Genomic DNA, 24,890 nt, shown 5'->3' with positions numbered 1-24,890 from the left:
CAACACAGAGAGCCGCATTCAGCAGAATGATTCCCCTGGTTTCAAGACGTACAGCACATCCAGAAAGTATTCACAGGGCTTCAATGTTTTCACAGTGTTATGTTACAGCCTTAAGCCGTACCGCCTTTTTCTTCAGTAAGCTTGGCTAAATGAACAGCTGTGCTACATGTTACTGCATCAGAAACTGTCCTCTCTCAGCTTATGCAGAATTAATAACTCACGCTGGAGTTTTGGCCAGTAAGAAGCATTGGATAGCCATAGGATATAACTGTACGAGTATCGTGTAAGTAAAAAAAAAACAAGTAGAGAACAAAACGCTAAACCAACATGCTGGCAATGGGAAAGCTCTCCATCTGATAGCTTCTCAAAGTTCTGAGCATGCACAAAACTTTGTGATGGACTGGGCTGACATCAACTGACAAGGAATACAAAAAAAGACTAAAAAAAAAAAAAAAAAAAACTACAAAAAAGACTTTGGCAGGACAAACTGGATATCCAAAATTTGTATCAGCTCCTCATACATTTACTTGATCCGTCATGGTGTGACCAGTACTTAAACGGAACAGAAACTCAAATTCAACATACAGAGGGGCTTTACATACATACATTCTCTGTGCAGGATGGCAATAAGACACAATCTTTATACAGAAATTAGCTGTCAACTGCTGTATTAACATTTAAAATGCCAACTAGAACACCTTTAAAAATCTCTTCACTAATGTTTGGCTAATCCAGTGAACAACCATTTTCAAGTGAACAAGTACATACAATACATGCATAATCATAAAGTCCTTGATACATGTAAAATCTGTTGAACTCTACGTGAGCTATGATTTCAACTTGTGCCTAAATTTGATGTTCTACTAAGTCATAAGTCCAACTTAGGATGCATTATATACTGTGGGTCAAAATAATTTCAAACATCTTGTTAAAAAATAAATGACCGAATCACAGGGGGAGAGACTCTTATAAACAACAGCCGTGGGATTACAGTAGGCAATTTGGAGAAACAGATGAGGGCAAATGAGGAAAAGTCATGTATTTTCTCCATTTTATGTATTTGGGATTATGAGATTTATCTATTAAAATAGTCCAGGCAGTTTGGTCCTCTGAAATCATCACACTACAGCAAAAACATTATGGCCCTGCAGTCTGACAGTGCAAAGATGCAATAAAGGAATTAAACAGTCGAGAAATGAACGCTTTCTAAATCAGTAGGGATACATGACACTATCCTAAAAGTACGATACGTTTATTATGTCTTGTCCCCCCTGCAGTTGTACGTGGTTGTTAGTGGTTAATCGGCCTATTATCAATTGCCTAAGCACATGATCCCAGCTAAGCATAAGGATGGACTGAGTAGAGATTTAGCTATAATAATGGGTTTTGTTACCATGGAGATGACAGATGAATGCTGCATATGGGCAGTGATATCAGCCTTCATAATCCCAGAACACCGGTCAACAGATGACATAATTGGCTGACAGCAGAATGTTCAAAGACACAAAGTATAAGGGAACTTGGAGTGCAAATGTTCATAAAGATCCAAAATTCCCGATGTCATCTTTGTATTCTTCTGGCTGCTCCAGGACATTTGGAGTCACCAACACTCTACTATGCAATATGCATAAATAAGTAAATAAATCAATCAATTTAGGCATTAAATCTATTGTGGCAGGATGGTCGCTTAGTGGTTAACACTGCTGCCTCACAGCAGTGAGGTCATGGGATCACTTCCCACCTATGGCCTTTCTGTGTGGAGTTTGCATGTTCTCCTCATGTTTGTGTGGGTTCCTCTGGGTGTTTCGGCTTCCTCCCACATCCAAAGACATGCAGGTTCGGTGAATTGGTGGCATTAAATTGTCCATAGGTATGTATGTGTGTGAATGTGTTTGTTTGTCTATATGTGGCCCTGCGACAGACTTTTTTCCTGTCCAGGTTGTACCCTGCCTCACACCCTATGACTGCTGGGATAAGCTCCAGCCCCCCTGTGACCCTTAATTGGAGTAAGTGGGTAGAGAAAATGGATGGATGAAATCTATCTCAAATTAATGGTTTATAATCTAGGAAAGACTTTTTTTTTTTTTTTACAGTTTCATGACCACAAGATTAATATTAATAATCATGCTGACAAAATAGCAAACACATGTGGGTTAAAATCTCCTCATCAAAGCTTAAAATGCCGATCAATCTTTTCTGGAGGGCAAGGCTTCAAAGGTTCAAAATAACCAGTTTACAACATACAATTAATCCCTGTGCTGATTGCAGCGTGATGTGCTATAGGTCTTCCCATAACGCTACTAAGTATTCATGATGCCCACCAATTGGTGCCAGTGTGAGATCATATGCCTGGGCAACAACATGACAGTCTGTAGTAATCAATAACCCATCAATTACTTATGCAACCCATCATCATGACTTTTGTATTTTTAATTAGTTTATATCAATTTCAATTTATTTATTTATTTATTTATTCTTTTACATGAGAATGTACAGTACAGACACAATACATTCACAGTAAGAACAGGAGTAGGATGAAGACCAAGTCTTATTTAATCCCTACCCCATTCTCACACAGAGAACACAGTAAACAATTAACATAGATGGCCACATACAATATGATTTTTTTTTTTTTACATTGTTTTTACAAATAAGACTTCAACATTTCTTTTTTAAATTGAATAATATTCGAACATGATTTTAATTCATTTCCCAAAGAGTTCCATAACTTAACTCCAGCATGTGAGACACTCATTTGTTTAAGTGTTGTTCTAGAAAAAGGTAATTTAAAATCAAGATTTCATCTACTATTTTCATGATTCATAATAAAAAGATTTTGCTAAATTTGTGGTAACAAATTATGGCGAGCTCTGAACATGATTATCAATGTCTGTAAAGAGATAAGGTCTTTAAGTTTTAACAGCCCTGACTTCAAAAAGAGTCCAGAAGTGTGCGCTTTTGGAGGAGCTCTGTGCAGAACTCGTATCACTTTTTTTGTAAAATAAATAAGGGCAATAAATTAGAATTGTAGGAATTACCCCAGACTTCCAAGCAATACACGAAATATGGGAGAATTAAGGAGCAGTACAAAATTCTCATTGCATTATAATTAACCAAAAATTTTACTTTGCTCAAAATAGCAAAGTTTTTACTGACTTTCTTTTTTATATAGGCAATGTGTTGCTTCCATTTTAGCTTCTCATCTATAATAACCTCCAGAAATCTAAATTCTGAAACTCTTTCAATTTTAATCCCATGAAAAATAAATTCAACAGTATCTCTTTGTCTTTGATTCGTAAATAACATATACTTTGTTTTGCTTAAATTCAATGAAAGTTTGTTCGCATTAAACCATTTTTGAAGTAGGGGCATATCAGGTTGTAGAGATTTGCTTTGAGTTTGAGTTTAAGGCAGATTGTTTTAGAAATGTAGATACTGAGAAGCCTGATTTAGTTTTTATATTTGAAATGGCATAAACAAATTAAAATTTGTGAAATACCAAGGAGCCCAATATGTATGGAAAGCACTGTACCTCATAACTGAATGTGACCAGATGAACCATATTGAAACCACTTACTCTTCATATTAAAACACATCATCATACAAAATTGAAAGTTCCTATGTACATTAATCTGGGACTTATTTTTCTTTTCAACACTTATTGGACTCACTCACATTCTGGGGCCGAGTTGGAAAACATTACATTTTTGCAAAATTATTCAAGTACAAAAGCAATGGCGGACCAATTTTCCTTTGATCAGCTAACCTATGAATCAAAAAGGTGTTTCAACTTGTAAAGCAGCAGAAAACTATGAACCAGTTCTGGTCGAGGACCACGTGCCAATATGGTTCACTGCCACTTCTACCAGGGGCCGCCCTGATTGGCAACCACCTATGCAGACCAATGGTCCATCCACACTTCCTGAACTAGCAGCAGACTGAATAGAATAATACTGTCTTCCAAAAGGTTTACTTACAATTTCAGCACAGCTGAGCGCTTCCCGAGCATCATCTTGACAAAGTCCCTGTAGTTGATGGTGTTGCTGCTTCCACCTGTTACTTCAACAATCATTTTTTTCAACTCCAAATGAGTCTTTGGCACACCAAGCTTTTCCATCATTTGCTTCAGACCCATCAAATCTGAAAAAAGACAGTAAAACAATCACATCCCTAATAAGCTGGGAGCATGGAAATAATTTACTTTTGCCAGCTTTTTTTTTTTTTTTTTAATATAAAGGCTACACAGCTGTGTTGATTTCTCAAAATAATGCCACATGATATAAAAAAAGATATTGTAATCATTCATTTTTTTCCATGTTTGTGTATATGTTGGTGGTGCAGGTGTTACACCAAAACTGAATCTAATGCTGATATTCAATAATAAATGAATACAGCTGTGAACCTATCCACAAAACGTTGGAAGCAAGATTTTTGGTAACAGCTTCCAAAATGCATCATTGGTGTAAAACAGAAAACACATAGTTGGTAACAAGCTGAAAACCTCTAAGTAGCACACAGAATCTGAGGGATGACAAAATTTGTTCAAACACTAAAGTATTGCCTTTTCAACTACAGCTTACTACAAGGCACATGGGAGAATGTAGCCAAGTTTTTAATCTTGTTTTCTTGCATTAAAATCTTTGAGATCCATGACACTACTACATCTGGTTTCATTTCAACGCAAGCGTCACAAAAATCGCATAGTTCAAATACATATGGACCTGACTGCAGCTTGAAATCTCAGAACTCCAATTTGTTCAACAACAAAAAGGTACACTGTGGTCTCACTTTACACACAGACATGACACTTGAGCCTGTTCATGCCTGCTGCACAAACGTCAAAGCACAAACATGCTCAAACACTATTAATTACTGTTCCCTCATGTCACAACACGGATCAGGTGATGGTCTTATGTGGTGTGCCGTTTGTGTTTCACTGCCGGTTATTACTCACTAATCTCTCCTTGGTCATTCAGGTCAAACTCAGCATACTTATCTGCAAAAAAAAAAAAAAAAAAAAGTCACCAAAATGGAAACGAATGAATTCACTTTATATTCATGCCCCAGTCCCCAGCTGGCTTCTTACATGTCAGCAAAGATTAGTGTTCAGTGATCTCACCATCTCACACTCTGCTGACAGCTGACCAGGCTAAAAGGAACATGCTCATATCTGATAACGACATATGCATTTGTATGTCAGCAAAACGCTATTTGCCACGGATGCCGCTCAAGATTATGACAATACAAGCATGGACTGCAAATTGTTCAAGCGCTTTAATTCATCCCTCATAGTTCCAAAGCAAGGCTCTCTCTCTATTTGTCAGATTGGCCTCAGCTTTTGGATATGGCTTGCGCATGGCACGATGAGCATCCTTTATTCTGAAAATTTTGGGAATTAGTTTTCAAAACCTTTATTTTGATTAACATTGTAACATTCATACTTCCAAAATGGTGTGGCTCGCTGATGTATGATAAGATATGATATACTTGATTATCCCAAAAAGGGAAATTCATTTTGGACTCATATACTGCATACAATGCATGATAAAAACAATTAAGAAAAAACAATAAAATCCATAAAAACCCAATCCAATATAAACACCCCACATAAATTTAAATATAAATATAACAACAACTGACAATATAACAGACAATCCCCCCATATTGCATACTTCCCCTTAACAATAAATACCATGGAGCCATGTTACTGGTAACAAAGTTAAACAACAGATAGTTCATGTTGCTCGCACCATTTCACAATAAAACTTTAATGTCAGAATCCCAGCAAATACTTTTACTGTGAAACGTATGCCGTCATTGTTCCTTGCAACTGAGTTTAACTTGAGGAGATGTTATCTAAAATCTGTTTTTTGCTAACACAAACAAATTTCCCACTGTTTGTACAACGTTTAAGTACGAAAGCTGAATAAAATCATATATTTGCTGTGAGTTCAAGTTTAAATAAACTGTGTTCACAAGGTGGGACCACTATGAGGATTTACCGTTTCGCATATTCTAAATGTTCTGTTTAATTTTGTCTGAGTCTCTTCTAAAAACCCGTTTAATAGGAATACTTTTATTTTCATATAATTGATCAAACTGATTTTTTAAAAACAATAGACTTCTTTGTACATCCCGCCTTCAAACACAGCCTCATACGACCATCCATGGTTGGATGAGGCTACTTAAGGTCCCAATTTTTTACAGGAATACAAACTTCCTACGGCACTGCACTAGTTTATCTAAAAACAAGTCCTGATATCTTACATGTTAAGTGTTATGTGTTTATTCCATATTGACGCAGTCAGATTTGCAGAAAGATAAATACATGTTCAAAGGTACCCTATTTGAGGGCATTCTGATAAACAACATCGACGTTGATGCCTACAGTTCAGTGATTGTAGAGCCTAGGATTTTAATTTTATTACAAAAAACAAAAAAAAAAACAGGTTAGAAACAAACTTGGGGCCTTCTCACTATGAGGCAACTGTGTTAACCACTAATCCACGGTCTTGTTCATAATTGCACATTTTGACTACAAATTATTCAAATACACAAGATTTTGCATTTTCTGCAGGGTTGTAACTGTTAGTCACAAAACAGGTGGCTTTGCTCAGAATGCATATCATTAAATTGTTACAGAACTATGTGTTATTTATAAATCCAGATCAGACAGTTTGCAGCTTCACTCGAAATTGCAGCATTACATTTGTTTTAGAAGACCTACATAGTCGGACTGCCATTGCTATTTCTGTCCCACAATGGAACCTCTGTGTTTTGGGAGGGAGACAGAGGGAACTGTGTTACTGTGTGAAGCCAAGAGGAGCGAGGAAGGACAATGCTGGCCCTGTTCGTAAACTGTGGAGTGGGCCCCCGAACGCACACAGCAGTTCTGGAGAGGACCACTTGTCACAGAGCAGCCTGTTGATCATCTATAGCCACACAAATGGCCTTAATTTAACAACATTGTTCAGTGATGTGTTAAAACCATCCTCTGAACTTACAATTATTCCCTTTGCAACTTGTGCAGCAACATCACAGTAGTGTTAAATTTTGGGACACAAACCATTTCACTTGAAATATGGGGGGAGCACCCAAGGAAGGTAATAGACACAAAAGCACTGCCAGATTTTAGCTTTGAAAATTATTATTAGAGGTTTTCTGATTTTGATTAACTTGTTGATTTATTAATTTTTGGCAGTAAAAAAAAAAACCTGCTTATGAATGACGTTTGTAAACTGCCACTTTGGGTTCACTCAAAATTTAGCTCAGTTTTATCCTGTTTCCACTGATCATCCTTGAGATGTTTCTACAGCTTAACTGGAGTCCAGCTGGGGTAACTTCAGCTGATTGGACATCATTTGAAAAGTCACACACCTGTCTACATATAAGGTCCCACAGTTGACGGTGCATGTCAGAGCTCAAATCAAATCAATTTTATTTATATAGCGCCAAATCACAACAAACAGTTCCCCCAAGGCGCTATATATTGTAAGGCAAAAGCCATACAATAATTACAGAAAAACCCCAACGGTCAAAACAACCCCCTATGAGCAAGCACTTGGCGACAGTGGGAAGGAAAAGTTCTCTTTTAACAGGAAGAAACCTCCAGCAGAACCAGGCTCAGGGAGGGGCAGTCTTCTGCTGGGACTGCTTGGGGCTGAGGGGAGAGAATCAGGAAAAAGACATGCTGTGGAAGAGAGCAGAGATCAATCACTAATGATTAAATGCAGAGTGGTGCATACAGAGCAAAAAGAGGTGAATAAAAAGAAACACTCAGTGCATCATGGGAACCCCCCAGCAGTTTAAGTCTATAGCAGCATAACTAAGGGATGGTTCAGGGTCACCTGATCCAGCCCTAACTATAAGCTTTAGCAAAAAGGAAAGTTTTAAACTTAATCTTAAAAGTAGAGAGGGTGTCTGTCTCCCTAATCTGAACAAACCAAGCATGAAGTCAAAGGAATTGTCTGTAGACCTCTGAGACAGGATTGTCTCGAGGCACAAATCTGGGGAAGGGTACAGAAACATTTCTGCTGCTTTGAAGGTCCCCATGAGCACAGTGGCCTCCATCATCTGTAAATGGAAGAAGTTCAGATTCACCAGGACTCTTCCTACAGCTGGCCACCCATCTAAACTGAGTGATGAGGCAGAAGGGTCTTAGTCAGGGAGGTGACCAAGAACTAGGGCTGTGCAATTAACCGAATTTCGATCGCGATATCAATATTTGTACCAAACGATCTCCAAACTCATATAAACGAGTGAAACGATTTAAGGGCCTTTCATCAGGCCAATCCTTCAACGTGTCCCAAGACGCATGACGTCAGACGCGTCACTTCGGAAGCGGCAAGGGGGCGGGATTGCTACATCACACTCCGGCTGTTTTCACAACCTGAAAAAAACTCAACGATCGCCTTCTTGAATTTGCGTCGCCTGAACCACAAAAAGCTTTAAAAAACAGCAGAACGATTCTCCCATCACCCTGCTGGGAGAAGATTTTTTCAGCTACTTTTCGGAGTGACGCCGACCGAGGGAGGACTGACGACTTGGTGGGATATCGATCGAACTGCAACAGCGAGCCAATCCGCACGGAGAAGCTGGCCTTCAGGCATCATTCCTGGGCAGAGCGAGGCAGGAAGCCGGGGTGACGGAGCAAACCCACTCAGTCCGAAATCTCCCAGTTTTTGGATATATGCGAAGTCCCAGTTTGCCCAACAGAGTTTAGTTTTAAATAACTTATTTTTTTCGGGCGTTTTTTTTCCATCGTTTTCCATGTTTTTTTTTCCCCTTTTTTATATATAAACTGTTTAGTGTTTCTTTATATTTAAAGAAATCTTTTTATTTGTTCTAATCAGGAACATTTGCTGTGCAGACAACCAAACTTCCACTGATGAGCTGAACACCACGTCCAGTTGAAAGAAAACATCTCTGCTTTTCAGCAACACCACCAGAGTTCAAAGCTGCAGAAGAGACCTTCATCTGGTCCTGAGAATTCAGCATAACATCACCTGCTTCTAAATAAAAGGCTCTTTCAACAGCAACTATTTTATTATTTTTAAAAAAGCTGTTTCATTTTATATTTTAACAATAAATGAATGGATAAATTTCTCCAAAAGGAGATAAGGAGACGTGGTCAAGGGAATGATGACAAAACACAAACTAATGAACATACTGAACAAAAACAATGCAGCCGCACTATGTCCTAGTAGCACAAGTCAGGGAGATGCCCAAAGACACTGACCAACTGGTCAGTGACAACAGGTAAGGGAGAGGAAAACAGAAAAATGATATTTTTAATATTTTATTCATTTTATGTTTTATACAGGTAAGGTACAGTACATTTTCAATTTGGAGGCTTTGCGCACCTATAACAATTTTTTTTTTTTTTTTTTTTTTTTTAGAGTGAGAGAAATGCTGAATAAATGCACTGTGTAACTAAAAAAAAAAAAATAATCGTTTGAATAATCGTGATTTCAGTATATACCTAAATAATCGTGATACTGATTTTTCCCATAATCGAGCAGCCCCACCAAGAACCATCCCTGTTGCAATCCACCGATCACACCCGTATGGTCGAGTGGCCAGACAGAAGCCACTCCTTAGTAAAAGCACATGGCAGCCCACTTGAAGTTTGCCAAAAGACACTTGAAGGACTCTCAGACCATGAGAAAACAAAATTCTGTGGTCTGAGGAGACGAAGATTGAACTCTTTGGCATGAATGCCAGGTGTCATGTTTGGAGGAAACCAGGCATCATCCCAACAGTGAAGCATGGTGGTGGCAGCATCATGCTGTGGGGATGTTTTTCAGCAGCAGGAACTGGGAGACTAGTCAGGCTTGAGGGGAAGATGAATGCAGCAATGTACAGAGACATTCTGGATGAAAACCTGCTCCAGAGCACTCTCGACCTCAGACTGGAGCGACGCTTCATCTTTCAGCAGGACAATGACCCTAAGCACACAGCCAGGATATCAAAGAAGTGGCTTCAGGACAACTCTGTGAATGTCCTTGAGTGGCCCAGCCAGAACCCAGACTTGAATCTGATTGAACATCTCATGGAACATGAAGAACATGGAGAGATCTGAAAATGGCTGTGCACCGACGCTCCCCATCCATCCTGATGGAGTCTGAGAGGTGCTGCAAAAAGGAATGGACAAAAATAGCCAAAGATGCTTCTGGCATCATATGCAAGAAGACTTGAGGGGAGATCAGATCCGATTTCAAGCACAAATACCCTCTTCTGTATGTAGTTAAATTTTATAGATCTTTCCATGAAATCAATTTTATTACATCAACTGTAAACAATCAATCAATTTTTTTATATAGCGCCAAATCACAACAAACAGTTGCCCCAAGGCGCTTTATATTGCAAGGCAAGGCCACACAATAATCACGTAAAACCCCAACGGTCAAAACGACCCCCTGTGAGCAAGCACTTAACTACAGTGGGAAGGAAAAACTCCCTTTTAACAGGAAGAAACCTCCAGCAGAACCAGGCTCAGGGAGGGGCAGTCTTCTGCTGGGACTGGTTGGGGCTGAGGGAGAGAACCAGGAAAAAGACATGCTGTGGAGGGGAGCAGAGATCGATCACTAATGATTAAATGCAGAGTGGTGCATACAGAGCAAAAAGAGAAAGAAACAGTGCATCATGGGAACCCCCCAGCAGTCTACGTCTATAGCAACATAACTAAGGGATGGTTCAGGGTCACCTGATCCAGCCCTAACTATAAGCTTTAGCAAAAACGAAAGTTTTAAGCCTAATCTTAAAAGTAGAGAGGGTGTCTGTCTCCCTGATCTGAATTGGGAGCTGGTTCCACAGGAGAGGAGCCTGAAAGCTGAAGGCTCTGCCTCCCATTCTACTCTTACAAACCCTAGGAACTACAAGTAAGCCTGCAGTCTGAGAGCGAAGCGCTCTATTGGGGTGATATGGTACTACGAGGTCCCTAAGATAAGATGGGACCTGATTATTCAAAACCTTATAAGTAAGAAGAAGAATTTTAAATTCTATTCTAGAATTAACAGGAAGCCAATGAAGAGAGGCCAATATGGGTGAGATATGCTCTCTCCTTCTAGTCCCCGTCAGTACTCTAGCTGCAGCATTTTGAATTAACTGAAGGCTTTTTTAGGGAACTTTTAGGACAACCTGATAATAATGAATTACAATAGTCCAGCCTAGAGGAAATAAATGCATGAATTAGTTTTTCAGCATCACTCTGAGACAAGACCTTTCTGATTTTAGAGATATTGCGTAAATGCAAAAAAGCAGTCCTACATATTTGTTTAATATGCGCTTTGAATGACATATCCTGATCAAAAATGGCTCCAAGATTTCTCACAGTATTACTAGAGGTCAGGGTAATGCCATCCAGAGTAAGGATCTGGTTAGACACCATGTTTCTAAGATTTGTGGGGCCAAGTACAATAACTTCAGTTTTATGTGAGTTTAAAAGCAGGAAATTAGAGGTCATCCATGTCTTTATGTCTGTAAGACAATCCTGCAGTTTAGCTAATTGGTGTGTGTCCTCTGGCTTCATGGATAGATAAAGCTGGGTATCATCTGCGTAACAATGAAAATTTAAGCAATACCGTCTAATAATACTGCCTAAGGGAAGCATGTATAAAGTGAATAAAATTGGTCCTAGCACAGAACCTTGTGGAACTCCATAATTAACTTTAGTCTGTGAAGAAGATTCCCCATTTACATGAACAAATTGTAATCTATTAGACAAATATGATTCAAACCACCGCAGCGCAGTGCCTTTAATACCTATGGCATGCTCTAATCTCTGTAATAAAATTTTATGGTCAAACAAGGCGATGAGCGATAGCAGAATTCCCACCAATTCCCCCCATTCACACAACTAGTGGAATATAACAATTAACAAAACCATTTTTATTATATATATATATATATATATATATATATATATATATATATATATATATATATATATACTATATACACACACACACACATACATACACACACACACACAAGGTCTGTGAGAAAACTATCCGACCTTTTTATTTTTTTCAAAAACTATATGGATTTGAATCATGTGCGCTTGCATCAGACAAGCTTGAACCTTTGTGCGCATGCGTGAGTTTTTTCACGCCTGTCGGTTGCGTCATTCGCCTGTGGGCAGGCTTTGAGTGAGCACTGGTCCAGCCCCCTCGTCGGATTTTTATTGTCAGGGAAATGGCTGAGAGGCTGCCGCTTTGCTCCATGAATTTTTTTCAGAAACTGTTAGAGACAGCCAGTTGGAAACCATTTGATAGATTCAGATGGATTTCGGTGAAGATTCTGTCGGTGTCACACAGATTAAGGAGTGTTAAATCCTTTTTAAAGACGGCCCACAGCGGTGGAGGGCGCGCGGCACACCAAGCGGCCATCGACAGGCTGCAACGACCAGATCATTTCTAAACTGAACGCTGTGTTGATCTGGGACATCGTGTGACTACCACAGAAATGGCAAGAGAGCTGGACATAGCACTTTTGTGGCACATTCCACTGTTACAGGAGATTTTGTAATGAAAGACATGCAGAGGATTTTGCGCATCGGCTCAACAACAACAACAAAAAAAAAAACGCTCAAAAAAACACCTCCGTGTTGGAAACCATTCATAAGATTCAGGCGGCTTTCGGTGGCTTTTCAGTCGAGTGAGTATCCGAGAAACTGTTTAACAGCTGGGCATGTTCCAACTTGTCCTGTGAGACTTCCAACACGGAGGTGTTTGTCCAGCGGCTGTGAGCGGCTGCGTCCCGACGCGCAAATCCGTCCGCACGTCTTTCATTACAAAATCTCCTTTAACAGTGGAATGTGCTGATAAAGTGCTGATCCCGACCTCTTCTGAAACGTCTCTGCTAGTCACATGATGTCCTGCATCAACAGAGCCTTAAATTTGGAAGTGATCTGCTCATTCCAGCCTGTCGATGGCCGCTCGGGGCCATTTTTAATCCAGTTTTAATGGTCCTTAATCCGTATGATACCGACAGAATCTTCACCGAAAGCCATCTGAATCTTCCAAATGGTTTCCAACTGGTTGTCTCTAACAGTTTCTGAAAAAAAAATCATGGAGCAAAGCGGCAGCCTCTCAGCCATTTCCCTGACAATAAAAATCCGACCAAGGGGGTGGACCAGTGCTCACCCAAAGCCTGCCCACAGACGAATAACGCAACTGACGGGCGTGAAAAAACACGAAGGTTCAAGCTTCAAGCTAACAGACCTCGTATATACAAGGTCTGTTAAAAGTATCCGACCTTTTTATTTTTTTCAAAAATCATATGGATTTGAATCACGTGTGATTGCGTCAGACAAGCTTGAACCCTCGTGCGCATGCGTGAGTTTTTTCATGCCTGTCGGTTGTGTTATTCGCCTGTGAGCAGGCTTTGAGTGAGGTGTGGTCCACCCCTTTTGTCTATTTTTTATTGCGAATAAATGTCTCAACGATTTGGAGCTTTGCTGCATCAGTTTTTTTCCAGAAACTGTGAGAGACCTCCAGGTGGACACCGTTCGAAAAATGAATATGGCTTTCAGGGACGATTTTATGGGGATTAAACAGATTACGGGGTGTTACTGCCGCTTTAAGGCCGGCCCACAACTGCTGAGAGAGCGGCACACTCCCAGCCCCCAATCGACAGGCTGACACCCCGCTGGAACAACCAGATCATTTCCAACGTGAAAGCTTTGTTGATCCGGGACCTCGTCTGACTTTCACAAAAAGGCAGAAGATGTGGACATCAGCACTTTTTCAGGCACATTCCACCGTTACAGGAGTTTTTTTCATGGAAAGAAAAGCGGAGGGACGCGCCACGGCTCCGTTCATTACGCAGGACAAAACCACCTCGGTGTTGGTCTCTCAGGACAGCTTTCAGGTGTATTTCAGATGGATTCCGGTTGCTTTCCAGTCGTGTGAATATCCGATTGTGATTGTGCATGAGCTGGACATGCCAGAACATGTCCCTTGAGGCTTCATCAAGGCGCTGCTTTGCACCGAGCGGCTGCACCGCGACGCGCGGAACTCCTCCGCACGTCTGTCTTAATGTGCCGGAAAAGTGCTGATGTCCACGTCTTTTCACAATTCCTGTGCTAGTCAGATGACATACCAGATCAAGACAGCGTCCAGTTTAAAAATGAACGGCACATTTCACTGTTACAGGAATTTTTGTCATGGAAAGAGAAGCTGCTCCACCGAGCGTCGCGGTGCAGCCGACTGAAGACGGGACAGAAGGAGAGAACGGTTCTATCCATGCGGGCGGCCGAGCGCTCCGCATTAAAACAGCGAGCGTAGTTTCTGGACCAGTTTGGCAGAGTTTGTCACAGCACGACACAACAGAGAGAGAGGAGGGGCGGAGCGAGCGGCCTGCTGCGGCGTGAGCCCACAGACTTGGTAAGTGCTCAGAGACAAAACATAAAATAGTCCCAAATACTCGCACATTTTTATCAAGTTCTGTTAACTTAAATATTTGTGTGTTAGCTCACGTGTGGGACCGTGGTATAAGCGGATTAAACCGTGCATTACACGGTTTAATGCTAATTCGTGTTGTGGTGTTTCAGACTCCGCGTATACATACATATACGTATATACACACATACACACATATACACACACATATACACACACATATACACACACATACACACACACACACATATACATACATATATACACACACACACTTTTCAATTGCATGCATTACCAACTGCAAAGTCACACACAGAGCCATGAAAAAAAAAAAAACACATTACTTCACGCCACCTCCTGGGGGTGAAGTCAAAATAAAAACTCAGCTATGAAATTAAAGAATAGCTGCAGTTGGAAATTGACTCTCTTTTAATCAATACACCACTGTGTTGTTTCTCCAACAAGCAGATTGTAAAGTAGAACGTGGGATAATGTCTTGTTTTGAGACAGCGACATTATATCTGGAAAGACACACAATGAAAACTAGCAATGAACACAAGAGGAGAAAAAAAAAAATACATATATCAACACACCCCAAATGCACACATGTGCATGCACATGATAACCAACACTATCTGAGGAATGGGGTGGAGTTTCTTTGTCTAGTACATCGTGCAATCTTATTTGCTTTATCTGCAGCTGGTAGCACTGTTTTTTTTAAACTTCCCCTTTAGCCAAGAGTTAAAGAGTCATGTTGGGAATATTGTAGAAAAATCAGAGGAACGCCCAGCGCATTCCTTCTGGGCCACTGAGGCTTTGGCCTTGGAAACTGCTCAGAAATCACAGCAGTCCTTCTTTCCCCACAGAGAAAAACAAATACTGAACAAATGCGTACGCACCATCAACAAATACAAATCTATGAACACGACAAACTGGAGAAAAAAAAGGAGTACATCCACATTCAGATACCATGAGATCAACAGACACTTAATTAGTGAAAGGAATAGACTTGCTTACTCTTGAGGCCTTCCAATTTCTCAGGCAAGTCTTCCTCATCCCTGTACTTCTGATCTTCTAAATACTCCTACAGAGGAATCAGAGGAGGAAGAAGTGAGCAAAATTGAACATTTGACAGGCTTAAGCATTAACACCTTCAAATCTGTCTAATTTGACAGCTGTTTCATCTTAACGCCAAAAGATTTCACTGAGCAATTCCAGCAGTGTTGTACGACGACGCAGACCATCAAGAACCACCCCCACCAACACACACAAATTGGTACGTTAATCTGATTATGTCCTGTCAAAAACTTAACAGTGATGACTTGCTGCCTTATGTTCTTCCTCCATCACCATGTTGCCAAAGTGGAACACATACACAAAAAAAAAAGTCTGAAGAGTAGAGCCATAATAAAATTATAATGGTGCAATCTGCTATGAGTGTCTGGCTTTACTTTTCACAAATAGAAGAGTGTGAGCCAGAAAGCATGAGGAATCCAGACAGGAAGGGTGTCCTTTGGAAACCTGTGAGGCTGTGAAGAACGTAATTTATGGGCAAGACGATAAGAACAATTCTATACGTCTGACTCGGTTGACTCATCACTGCAACCTCTACAGGCTGAAATGTCCTCGTAGAAACTCACTGTAGCTTGCAAGTGTTCAAGGGTGTTTCAAAGACTAATGTGTTGGCAACACAACGTATAAACTGATTTCAAATATTTCAATATACAAAAGGATAAAGAGTGTTTGATGGCTAACTGTACAGTGGCATGAAAAAGCTTGTGCCACCTTGAGCATATAAGCACAGTAACATTTTTTATGACATAAAAACCCCAGGCTTTTTTTTTTTTTACATTAAAATGGGTAAAATCACAATTAAATCCAAGTGAAAACCAATTTCGACAACATGGCCTAAATACAAATGCCAGTCAAAATGGTGCATATAAGTCATGCTCCTGTTAGCAGAACAACAAAAAGGGTTTTCACACCTGAAAGTCCAGAACAAGGGTCATGCTGTCACATGTTTCGTCTGATTAGTTTGGCGTCACACTGCAAATTTTTGTTTGCACTAAAGAACTTTCTATGATGTACTTACTAGAGCCCGACCGATATGGATTTTTTGAGGCTGATGCCGATAACGATATTTGTATGAAAAAAATGCAGATAATCGATAAATCAGCCGATATTATTATTAGTTTTTTTTAAATGAATAAAATATTCTTTTTTGGACCCTTAACAAAAAAGGTATGAGCTAAAAGCTGAAGCTTTGTCCTCATATTGATTAACTTTATAACAGAGAAGAATTTTCAAGTTAAAAAAAATGCAAAAATGCAATTGGAGCAGTTAGGGGGCTATTCAAACGGGGCCAACTAGTAAGATATCACTCCTGAAAATGATCTTTGCCATATCACTTGAGGTAAATCTACCCTACGATTGGATTTTGGAAAACCATGCGACGGAGAACCAATTCCGATTGGACACTCACAAAGCGCACGTCATAACACATCTTCTATGAGGAGCACCAAGATGGCCGATGGTGAATTGAAAGTCCGCAGAATTAACATTTCAGCAAAAACAAAAAAGTAAGTTTCTATCTCATATCATTAAAAAGTTATTTACAATTTAGTAAAGCTTGGTCCCAGCCGCCGTATACGATGGCGTCGGCCCCAGAGGGTTAATGGTGAACGCAGTAATTCCCAGAACCCTTCCTGACGACCAGTGAATCTGAATGTTTCAACATCTTAGCAGTAAACGAAAGTTTTTCATGCCAGAAACAAGGTCTACACAACGTGGGCTTAATAAAAAACCTGACCGACGCAATGAAGCACATTTGACACATTACTACATAAACTGAGTTAATCAAACTGAGTTGAACTGAAATGGGAGAAATGTGAGGTGAATGTAATCGCAAAGTTATTACAAACAACATCCTTATAAACTTACTTGTATGCTTTTGTCAGCTGATCAGTGCAGTATGACAGCAAACTATAGGGGCCGGTGATGAACACATTTAAGCAGGGGTGTAAGCAGCTCTCAGCTGAATGGAGTCAGAGCTCTATCTACTGGACAAACGGTGCAAGGACATTTTACATTGCCAACACAAACATTTCAGTAACTGTTCCGTTTATGAGACATTATCGACGTTCTATCGACAAAATTTTGGCTGATAGTGCGTACTTTGAAAAGGGCTTATATCGGCCGATAATATCCGCCGGCCGATATATCGGTCGGGCTCTAGTACTTACGTCCCACCATCATTATGTATATACCCTGTGTCCCCCTATATTTGACAGTGATTGATTTGGAGGTGTGTCTCACGTTGGCTTGTTTTCAATTCTCCCAACCGCATTTTTTTAGCTCATCAATACACTTCCGGTAGCATTAATACAGTGACTATTTTTGTTTAACAATGCCCGGCAAATTAAATTATTTGAAGTGTTTGTTTACTGCTACTTTAACAAGTCTGTAGTCATGAAGGCACGTGAAAATTTCAGGAATATGATGTACCACAACTGAAAAAAATTTCTCACAGTAAGGGTTGTTCCTCGCAGTGGAAATCTACACTGGGAGCCAGTGAGGCTAGCAGAGAAAACCACACAAGTCTGTCCAATTTTGGAGACGTTTGACCACAAAGAGTCTGAGAAAAAGCCATGACAGATGACTCTACTGACTCAACATCAATCAATCAATCAATTTTTTTATATAGCGCCAAATCACAACAAACAGTTGCCCAAGGCGCTTTATATTGTAAGGCAAGGCCATACAATAATTATGTAAAACCCCAACGGTCAAAACGACCCCCTGTGAGCAAGCACCTGGCTACAGTGGTAAGGAAAAACTCCCTTTTAACAGGAAGAAACCTCCAGCAGAACCAGGCTCAGGGAGGGGCAGTCTTCTGCTGGGACTGGTTGGGGCTGAGGGAGAGAACCAGGAAAAAGACATGCTGTGGAGGGGAGCAGAGATCGATCACTAATGATTAAATGCAGAGTGGTGCATACAGAGCAAAAAGAGAAAGAAACAGTGCATCATGGGAACCCCCCAGCAGTCTACGTCTATAGCAGCATAACTAAGGGATGGTTCAGGGTCACCTGATCCAACCCTAACTATAAGCTTTAGCAAAAAGGAAAGTTTTAAGCCTAATCTTAAAAGTAGAGAGGGTGTCTGTCTCCCTGATCTGAATTGGGAGCTGGTTCCACATGAGAGGAGCCTGAAAGCTGAAGGCTCTGCCTCCCATTCTACTCTTACAAACCCTAGGAACTACAAGTAAGCCTGCAGTCTGAGAGCGAAGCGCTCTATTGGGGTGATATGGTACTACGAGGTCCCTAAGATAAGATGGGACCTGATTATTCAAAACCTTATAAGTAAGAAGAAGAATTTTAAATTCTATTCTAGAATTAACAGGAAGCCAATGAAGAGAGGCCAATATGGGTGAGATATGCTCTCTCCTTCTAGTCCCCGTCAGTACTCTAGCTGCAGCATTTTGAATTAACTGAAGGCTTTTTAGGGAACTTTTAGGACAACCTGATAATAATGAATTACAATAGTCCAGCCTAGAGGAAATAATGCATGAATTAGTTTTTCAGCATCACTCTGAGACAAGACCTTTCTGATTTTAGAGATATTGCGTAAATGCAAAAAAGCAGTCCTACATATTTGTTTAATATGCGCTTTGAATGACATATCCTGATCAAAAATGACTCCAAGATTTCTCACAGTATTACTAGAGGTCAGGGTAATGCCATCAGAGTAAGGATCTGGTTAGACACCATGTTTCTAAGATTTGTGGGGCCAAGTACAATAACTTCAGTTTTATCTGAGTTTAAAAGCAAGAAATCAGAGGTCATCCATGTCTTTATGTCTGTAAGACAATCCTGCAGTTTAGCTAATTGGTGTGTGTCCTCTGGCTTCATGGATAGATAAAGCTGGGTATCATCTGCGTAACAATGAAAATTTAAGCAATACCGTCTAATAATACTGCCTAAGGGAAGCATGTATAAAGTGAATAAAATTGGTCCTAGCACAGAACCTTGTGGAACTCCATAATTAACTTTAGTCTGTGAAGAAGATTCCCCATTTACATGAACAAATTGTAATCTATTAGACAAATATGATTCAAACCACCGCAGCGCAGTGCCTTTAATACCTATGGCATGCTCTAATCTCTGTAATAAAATTTTATGGTCAACAGTATCAAAAGCAGCACTGAGGTCTAACAGAACAAGCACAGAGATGAGTCCACTGTCCGAGGCCATAAGAAGATCATTTGTAACCTTCACTAATGCTGTTTCTGTACTATGATGAATTCTAAAACCTGACTGAAACTCTTCAAATAGACCATTCCTCTGCAGATGATCAGTTAGCTGTTTTACAACTACCCTTTCAAGAATTTTTGAGAGAAAAGGAAGGTTGGAGATTGGCCTATAATTAGCTAAGATAGCTGGGTCAAGTGATGGCTTTTTAAGTAATGGTTTAATTACTGCCACCTTAAAAGCCTGTGGTACATAGCCAACTAACAAAGATAGATTGATCATATTTAAGATCGAAGCATTAAATAATGGTAGGGCTTCCTTGAGCAGCCTGGTAGGAATGGGGTCTAATAAACATGTTGATGGTTTGGATGAAGTAACTAATGAAAATAACTCAGACAGAACAATCGGAGAGAAAGAGTCTAACCAAATACCAGCATCACTGAAAGCAGCCAAAGATAACAATACGTCTTTGGGATGGTTATGAGTAATTTTTTCTCTAATAGTTAAAATTTTGTTAGCAAAGAAAGTCATGAAGTCATTACTAGTTAAAGTTAATGGAATACTCAGCTCAGGGTTGTTCTTATTTTCTTCAATTAGTGATGAGTAGAAAGATGTCCTAGCTTTACGGAGGGCTTTTTTATAGAGCAACAGACTCTTTTTCCAGGCTAAGTGAAGATCTTCTAAATTAGTGAGACGCCATTTCCTCTCCAACTTACGGGTTATCTGCTTTAAGCTACGAGTTTGTGAGTTATACCACGGAGTCAGGCACTTCTGATTTAAAGCTCTCTTTTTTAGAGGAGCTACAGCATCCAAAGTTGTCTTCAATGAGGATGTAAAACTATTGACGAGATACTCTATCTCACTTACAGAGTTTAGGTAGCTACTCTGCACTGTGTTGGTATATGGCATTAGAGAACATAAAGAAGGAATCATATCCTTAAACCTAGTTACAGCGCTTTCTGAAAGACTTCTAGTGTAATGAAACTTATTCCCCACTGCTGGGTAGTCCATCAGAGTAAATGTAAATGTTATTAAGAAATGATCAGACAGAAGGGAGTTTTCAGGGAATACTGTTAAGTCTTCTATTTCCACACCATAAGTCAGAACAAGATCTAAGATATGATTAAAGTGGTGGGTGGACTCATTTACTTTTTGAGCAAAGCCAATAGAGTCTAATAATAGATTAAATGCAGTGTTGAGGCTGTCATTCTCAGCATCTGTGTGGATGTTAAAATCGCCCACTATAATTATCTTATCTAACATGAAGGGGCTACTAGCCATTTGTGTTAGAGATGTGTATGCGTATTGACTGTGGACAGACAAATGAAAGAAACAAGCAACACGAACGTGACTATGGCTATCGGACGTTTACAAACTGCCATGTGGAACTTGGAGAGTTCAAAGGGGACAAAGAGTTTGTTTATATACAAAGCTCTGTGAAACCGGAGCGGTGCCAGACAGCGGAATGTACTATGCAGTTGCTGTGTGCTAGCACAGGGGAAGTAAAATCAACGGGATAAGATTGTTTCAGGGTATGTATTTATTACTACTTTGTATCGTCTTATCCAATCTTTTTTTGATGTATTTGATGTGTTATTTGAAGCTATTTTTCCACTAACTAAATAAAGACACCGCAGGTTACAAAGAAGCCACAGCGGGAAATACACTGGTCAGCCAACCTTGGAAAATTCAGCCTAAAACAAACACTGAGAATTTGGTAGGTAGTTCTGTTTGAATAGAGAAAATTTTTGTATTTTGATAAATTGACTTTTCTTTCTTATGACCAAATCACAATTTAAAACTTAATTTCTTCTCCCTATGTGCTCTCATGGCTCATCTTCACTACTTTAACTTCTTTTCTTCTTCTACTGTGTAATGGCTGACAACAACCTGCCTCAACTTCCTGCAACTATTCTGAAAGGCCAAACTATCCAGAAAATGGTTTCATACAACAAACAAACTGGACTATGGCAAAATTTGATCTACACCAAGACCACCTCTTTTGGGAGGACCAAATATTCGTCCACACTGTGGTGGAGTTTGCACACTTGCTATTTTGGTCTGCACCAAACTGGAAAGTATGGAGTCTAGTGCAGTGGTGTCCAACATATTCCAGAAAGGGCAGGCGAGGGTGCAGGTTTTCTTTGCAGCCACTGACTCCAGCAGGTTATTTCACTGATGAACTCAGCCCACATGCTCAAAGTGATGTTCATCAGTGTTTACAAAAACCTGACTGATCTTGTGAGAGAAGACCATATGCATCTAAAAAAACATTTAAGTTGTTCACTAACCGACTTTTCTAAAACTTTAGAGAAAACACATGATTTAGAGCTATAGTTGTTAACTATGGAAGGATCATCACCTACAGCAGGGCAAAAACATCAGCAGACTTCCATATTCTCAGAATCTCATTTTCAGAAAGCGCAAGATTAAAAACATGACACAGAGGTTCTACAATAAAGTCTGCAGCTGACCTCAAAAAGAAAGGCTCGAGGTTGTCAGGTCCGGCAGATTTACTTAAATCTAACTGCTGTAAAGCCCTATGAACCTCGGCTACATCAAAAGGAGTCAAATCAAATCCTGAAGCCAAAGCATTAATAGGTGGTGACTGAGCGCAAACTCCCTGCACATTAGATTGATGTGGATGTGTGGACTCCAAACAGACATCCTGAAGAAACAAAGTGTTCATTAAAATAATTAAGAACAGCTGATTTTGTCAGTTAAAATATGTGCATCTGTTACAGAGAAAGCAGGCAATTCATCTGTGGTTTCATCCCCAAACGGCGATTTGACGACTTTCCAGAACCGTTTAGGATCATTGAGGTTACAAGTAGTTTTATCAACATAAAAATTTGATTTAATCTTTTTAACAAGGGAAATAAAGTGATTTCTGAGCTGCTTGAATATCAGCCAATCACCCTGGGATTTAGAATTTCTGGCCTTCGCCCAGGCATCATCCCCTGCTTTAAGGAGACTCGACAGCTCAGGGGAAAACTAGGGATTGTTTCTATCCTTCACTCTAAATTTGCAGAGAGTGCATGTTTATTTATAATAATACTAAAATCATCATAAAAGTACTTCCAGGCCTGCTCTACATCAATAAAAAGTGAGACCTGGATAGGGATGGGTATTGGGAACCGGTTCTTTTCGAGAATCATTAAGAAATGATTCGATCCACCGACATCAATAGACTTTTTGCTTAACGATTCCCTTATCTGTCCTTCACAGCGGCTGATGTTTTTGGGGGTGTTTGTCGGGAAAATGTTCATTTCTCTACGTTTTTGCAGCGCAGCTCTTCTTTGAAGCAGTGATCTGACCCGTTGCTTCGTTGGTTCTTTGTTTTATTTAGTTTTATCTTAATTTTTCCCCGCTAAATTCCTAAAGAGCACATGTCTATGAGGAATATTTACCTTTTTTATGTTAAACGGAGCTGTTATGGTCTTCTGAAACAGTTGATAGATGTATGTTATAACTTAAAAACGGGGCCGATGCTAACGCGCTAGCATGTCTACGACATTTTCAATGTTAAAGTTAGCATTAAGCTGTTCGTATCGCAGCACATTTGTGTGCATTTGTTTTCTGTAGAATAATTAATGGCTCAGCATTTATTATTGTAAAAGAGTCAAATGTATTACAAATTGTAATGTTTTTTAAATTTATTTTTATTTATATATTAATATTAATAGCAACAACAATAATAACTAATAATGCTACAATACAATTTTAGAGAAAGAGAAAGAATCTGATAAAACAAAACACAACAGAAAATATAAGACCAACTAACAATAATGAACATAAATAAATAACTTTCCTGTGAGCACCTAGTAACTCTTACACCTCCACTTCATCCCCATTTTATTTAAGTTGAATGACAATTTGTTTTGGTCAAACCATATTTTCAATTTGTTCATTTCTTCAGTGATTTCCTCCAGAACTATCTGCCAAGCTTGAAAACTGCTGCACCCTAGTAAGAGCAGAATACTACTGGAATGAATTTGAATAAGGAAAATTGTTTTTTTTTTTTTCTCACCAAAATGGATGCTGCACTCACTGCAGTTTATTGTCTGGAATAGCCCCAGATTGCATTTCAGAGCTTCTAGAATTCAAACATTTTCATGCGGGTGGTGTTGGCGGGTAATTTTGGGTTTCAGCTTTATTTGTTCTTCACCACTTTCATTCCTGAATATGTCAATCATGAGTCACTTTTGTGCAGATTAAAGTCATTAACTGGGACTCCTGTCTTGTTGCGAGAAAGAAATGAGAATCATCCTCCGTTCTGTTCACACAGCTCCAAACGCTGCGTGGCTCTCTGCCGAGTCAAGTTAGAACGATAGAATCCAGCCGGAATTAATAACTTCAAAGCGAAACACTATTTAAATCAATTGTCACCTCTTTCCAAATGCTGTAATGCAAACAAACTGCAATCGATCAAAATGTTTTTTTCCTCCCAAACTGAGACGTCCTGCGCTGACTTGCACCAGCTGGCTGAGCTCAGCTCAGAGGTATGGAGAGATATTCATGCTAAAATGTCAAAGAAAATGCTTTTGACAAAAACTATAGATTTTGTTTATTTTTATTTATGTCCAGAGATCAAGGATCCAGTGACCAATTGCATATTTATTTACTTTAAGACTCAATAAAATGTCACTGACATAGAAAACCTGTAAAGCCTACTTTTAGTACACAGAAAACTCACAAGAGGTATCAATAGATAAAATCTTATCAATACCCATCCCTAATCCTGGACCAATCAAAGTGCCATAAATAATGATGAAAACCCTGCCCACAGAAATGTTTATAATTACGTTTAAGCTGAGCTCCCCTTAATTTTGTGAGTTTAGCTCGCCTGATAGTGGCTATAACTATGATCACTCAAATCATTTGCAAAAATACCAATATCTGAATATTTATGAGGAGAGCTAGTTAAAAATAAATGAAGAAGAGAAGATTTCTCTGGACATTTAAGATTTGGGCGTGTTGACCCGTTAACTATTTATGTTAAATTAAAAGAATCACACAGATTTAAAACTATCAGAAACAAAAGATAACCAATCCCAGTTCAGATCTCCTGTGAGAATAATCTCACTGAAAGCAAAAGACGAAAACTTTATTCAATGACGATAAAGTCTCATGACTAGCAGAGGGCGATCTATAGCAAACTACAAAAGTGAGAAAGGGGCCATTTAGAAGCTCCGACTTCAGAGCAAGAAATTTAAGATGACTGCTGAGCGAAAGAGATGAT

General features: G+C 39.5%; 1 protein-coding gene across 1 annotated transcript in view; it reads right to left on the bottom strand.

Moving 5' to 3' along the window:
• aif1l (allograft inflammatory factor 1-like) overlaps window positions 1-24,890 on the bottom strand; it is a 38,036-nt gene that overhangs the window by 11,508 nt on the left and 1,638 nt on the right. Inside the window, exons 3-5 of the mRNA XM_034192535.1 lie at window positions 15,420-15,486; window positions 4,955-4,996; window positions 3,978-4,140 (exon numbers count right to left, since the gene is read on the bottom strand). Of these exons, the coding sequence (XP_034048426.1) occupies window positions 3,978-4,140; window positions 4,955-4,996; window positions 15,420-15,486 (272 nt within the window). The remainder of the gene's footprint in view (window positions 1-3,977; window positions 4,141-4,954; window positions 4,997-15,419; window positions 15,487-24,890) is intronic.

The sequence above is a fragment of the Thalassophryne amazonica genome, chromosome 17 (assembly GCF_902500255.1).
Source record: "Thalassophryne amazonica chromosome 17, fThaAma1.1, whole genome shotgun sequence".
Taxonomy (NCBI): Eukaryota; Metazoa; Chordata; class Actinopteri; order Batrachoidiformes; family Batrachoididae; genus Thalassophryne; species Thalassophryne amazonica.
The sequence above is the reverse complement of the archived record's forward strand: the minus strand, read 5'-3'. Positions and strand labels throughout refer to the sequence as shown.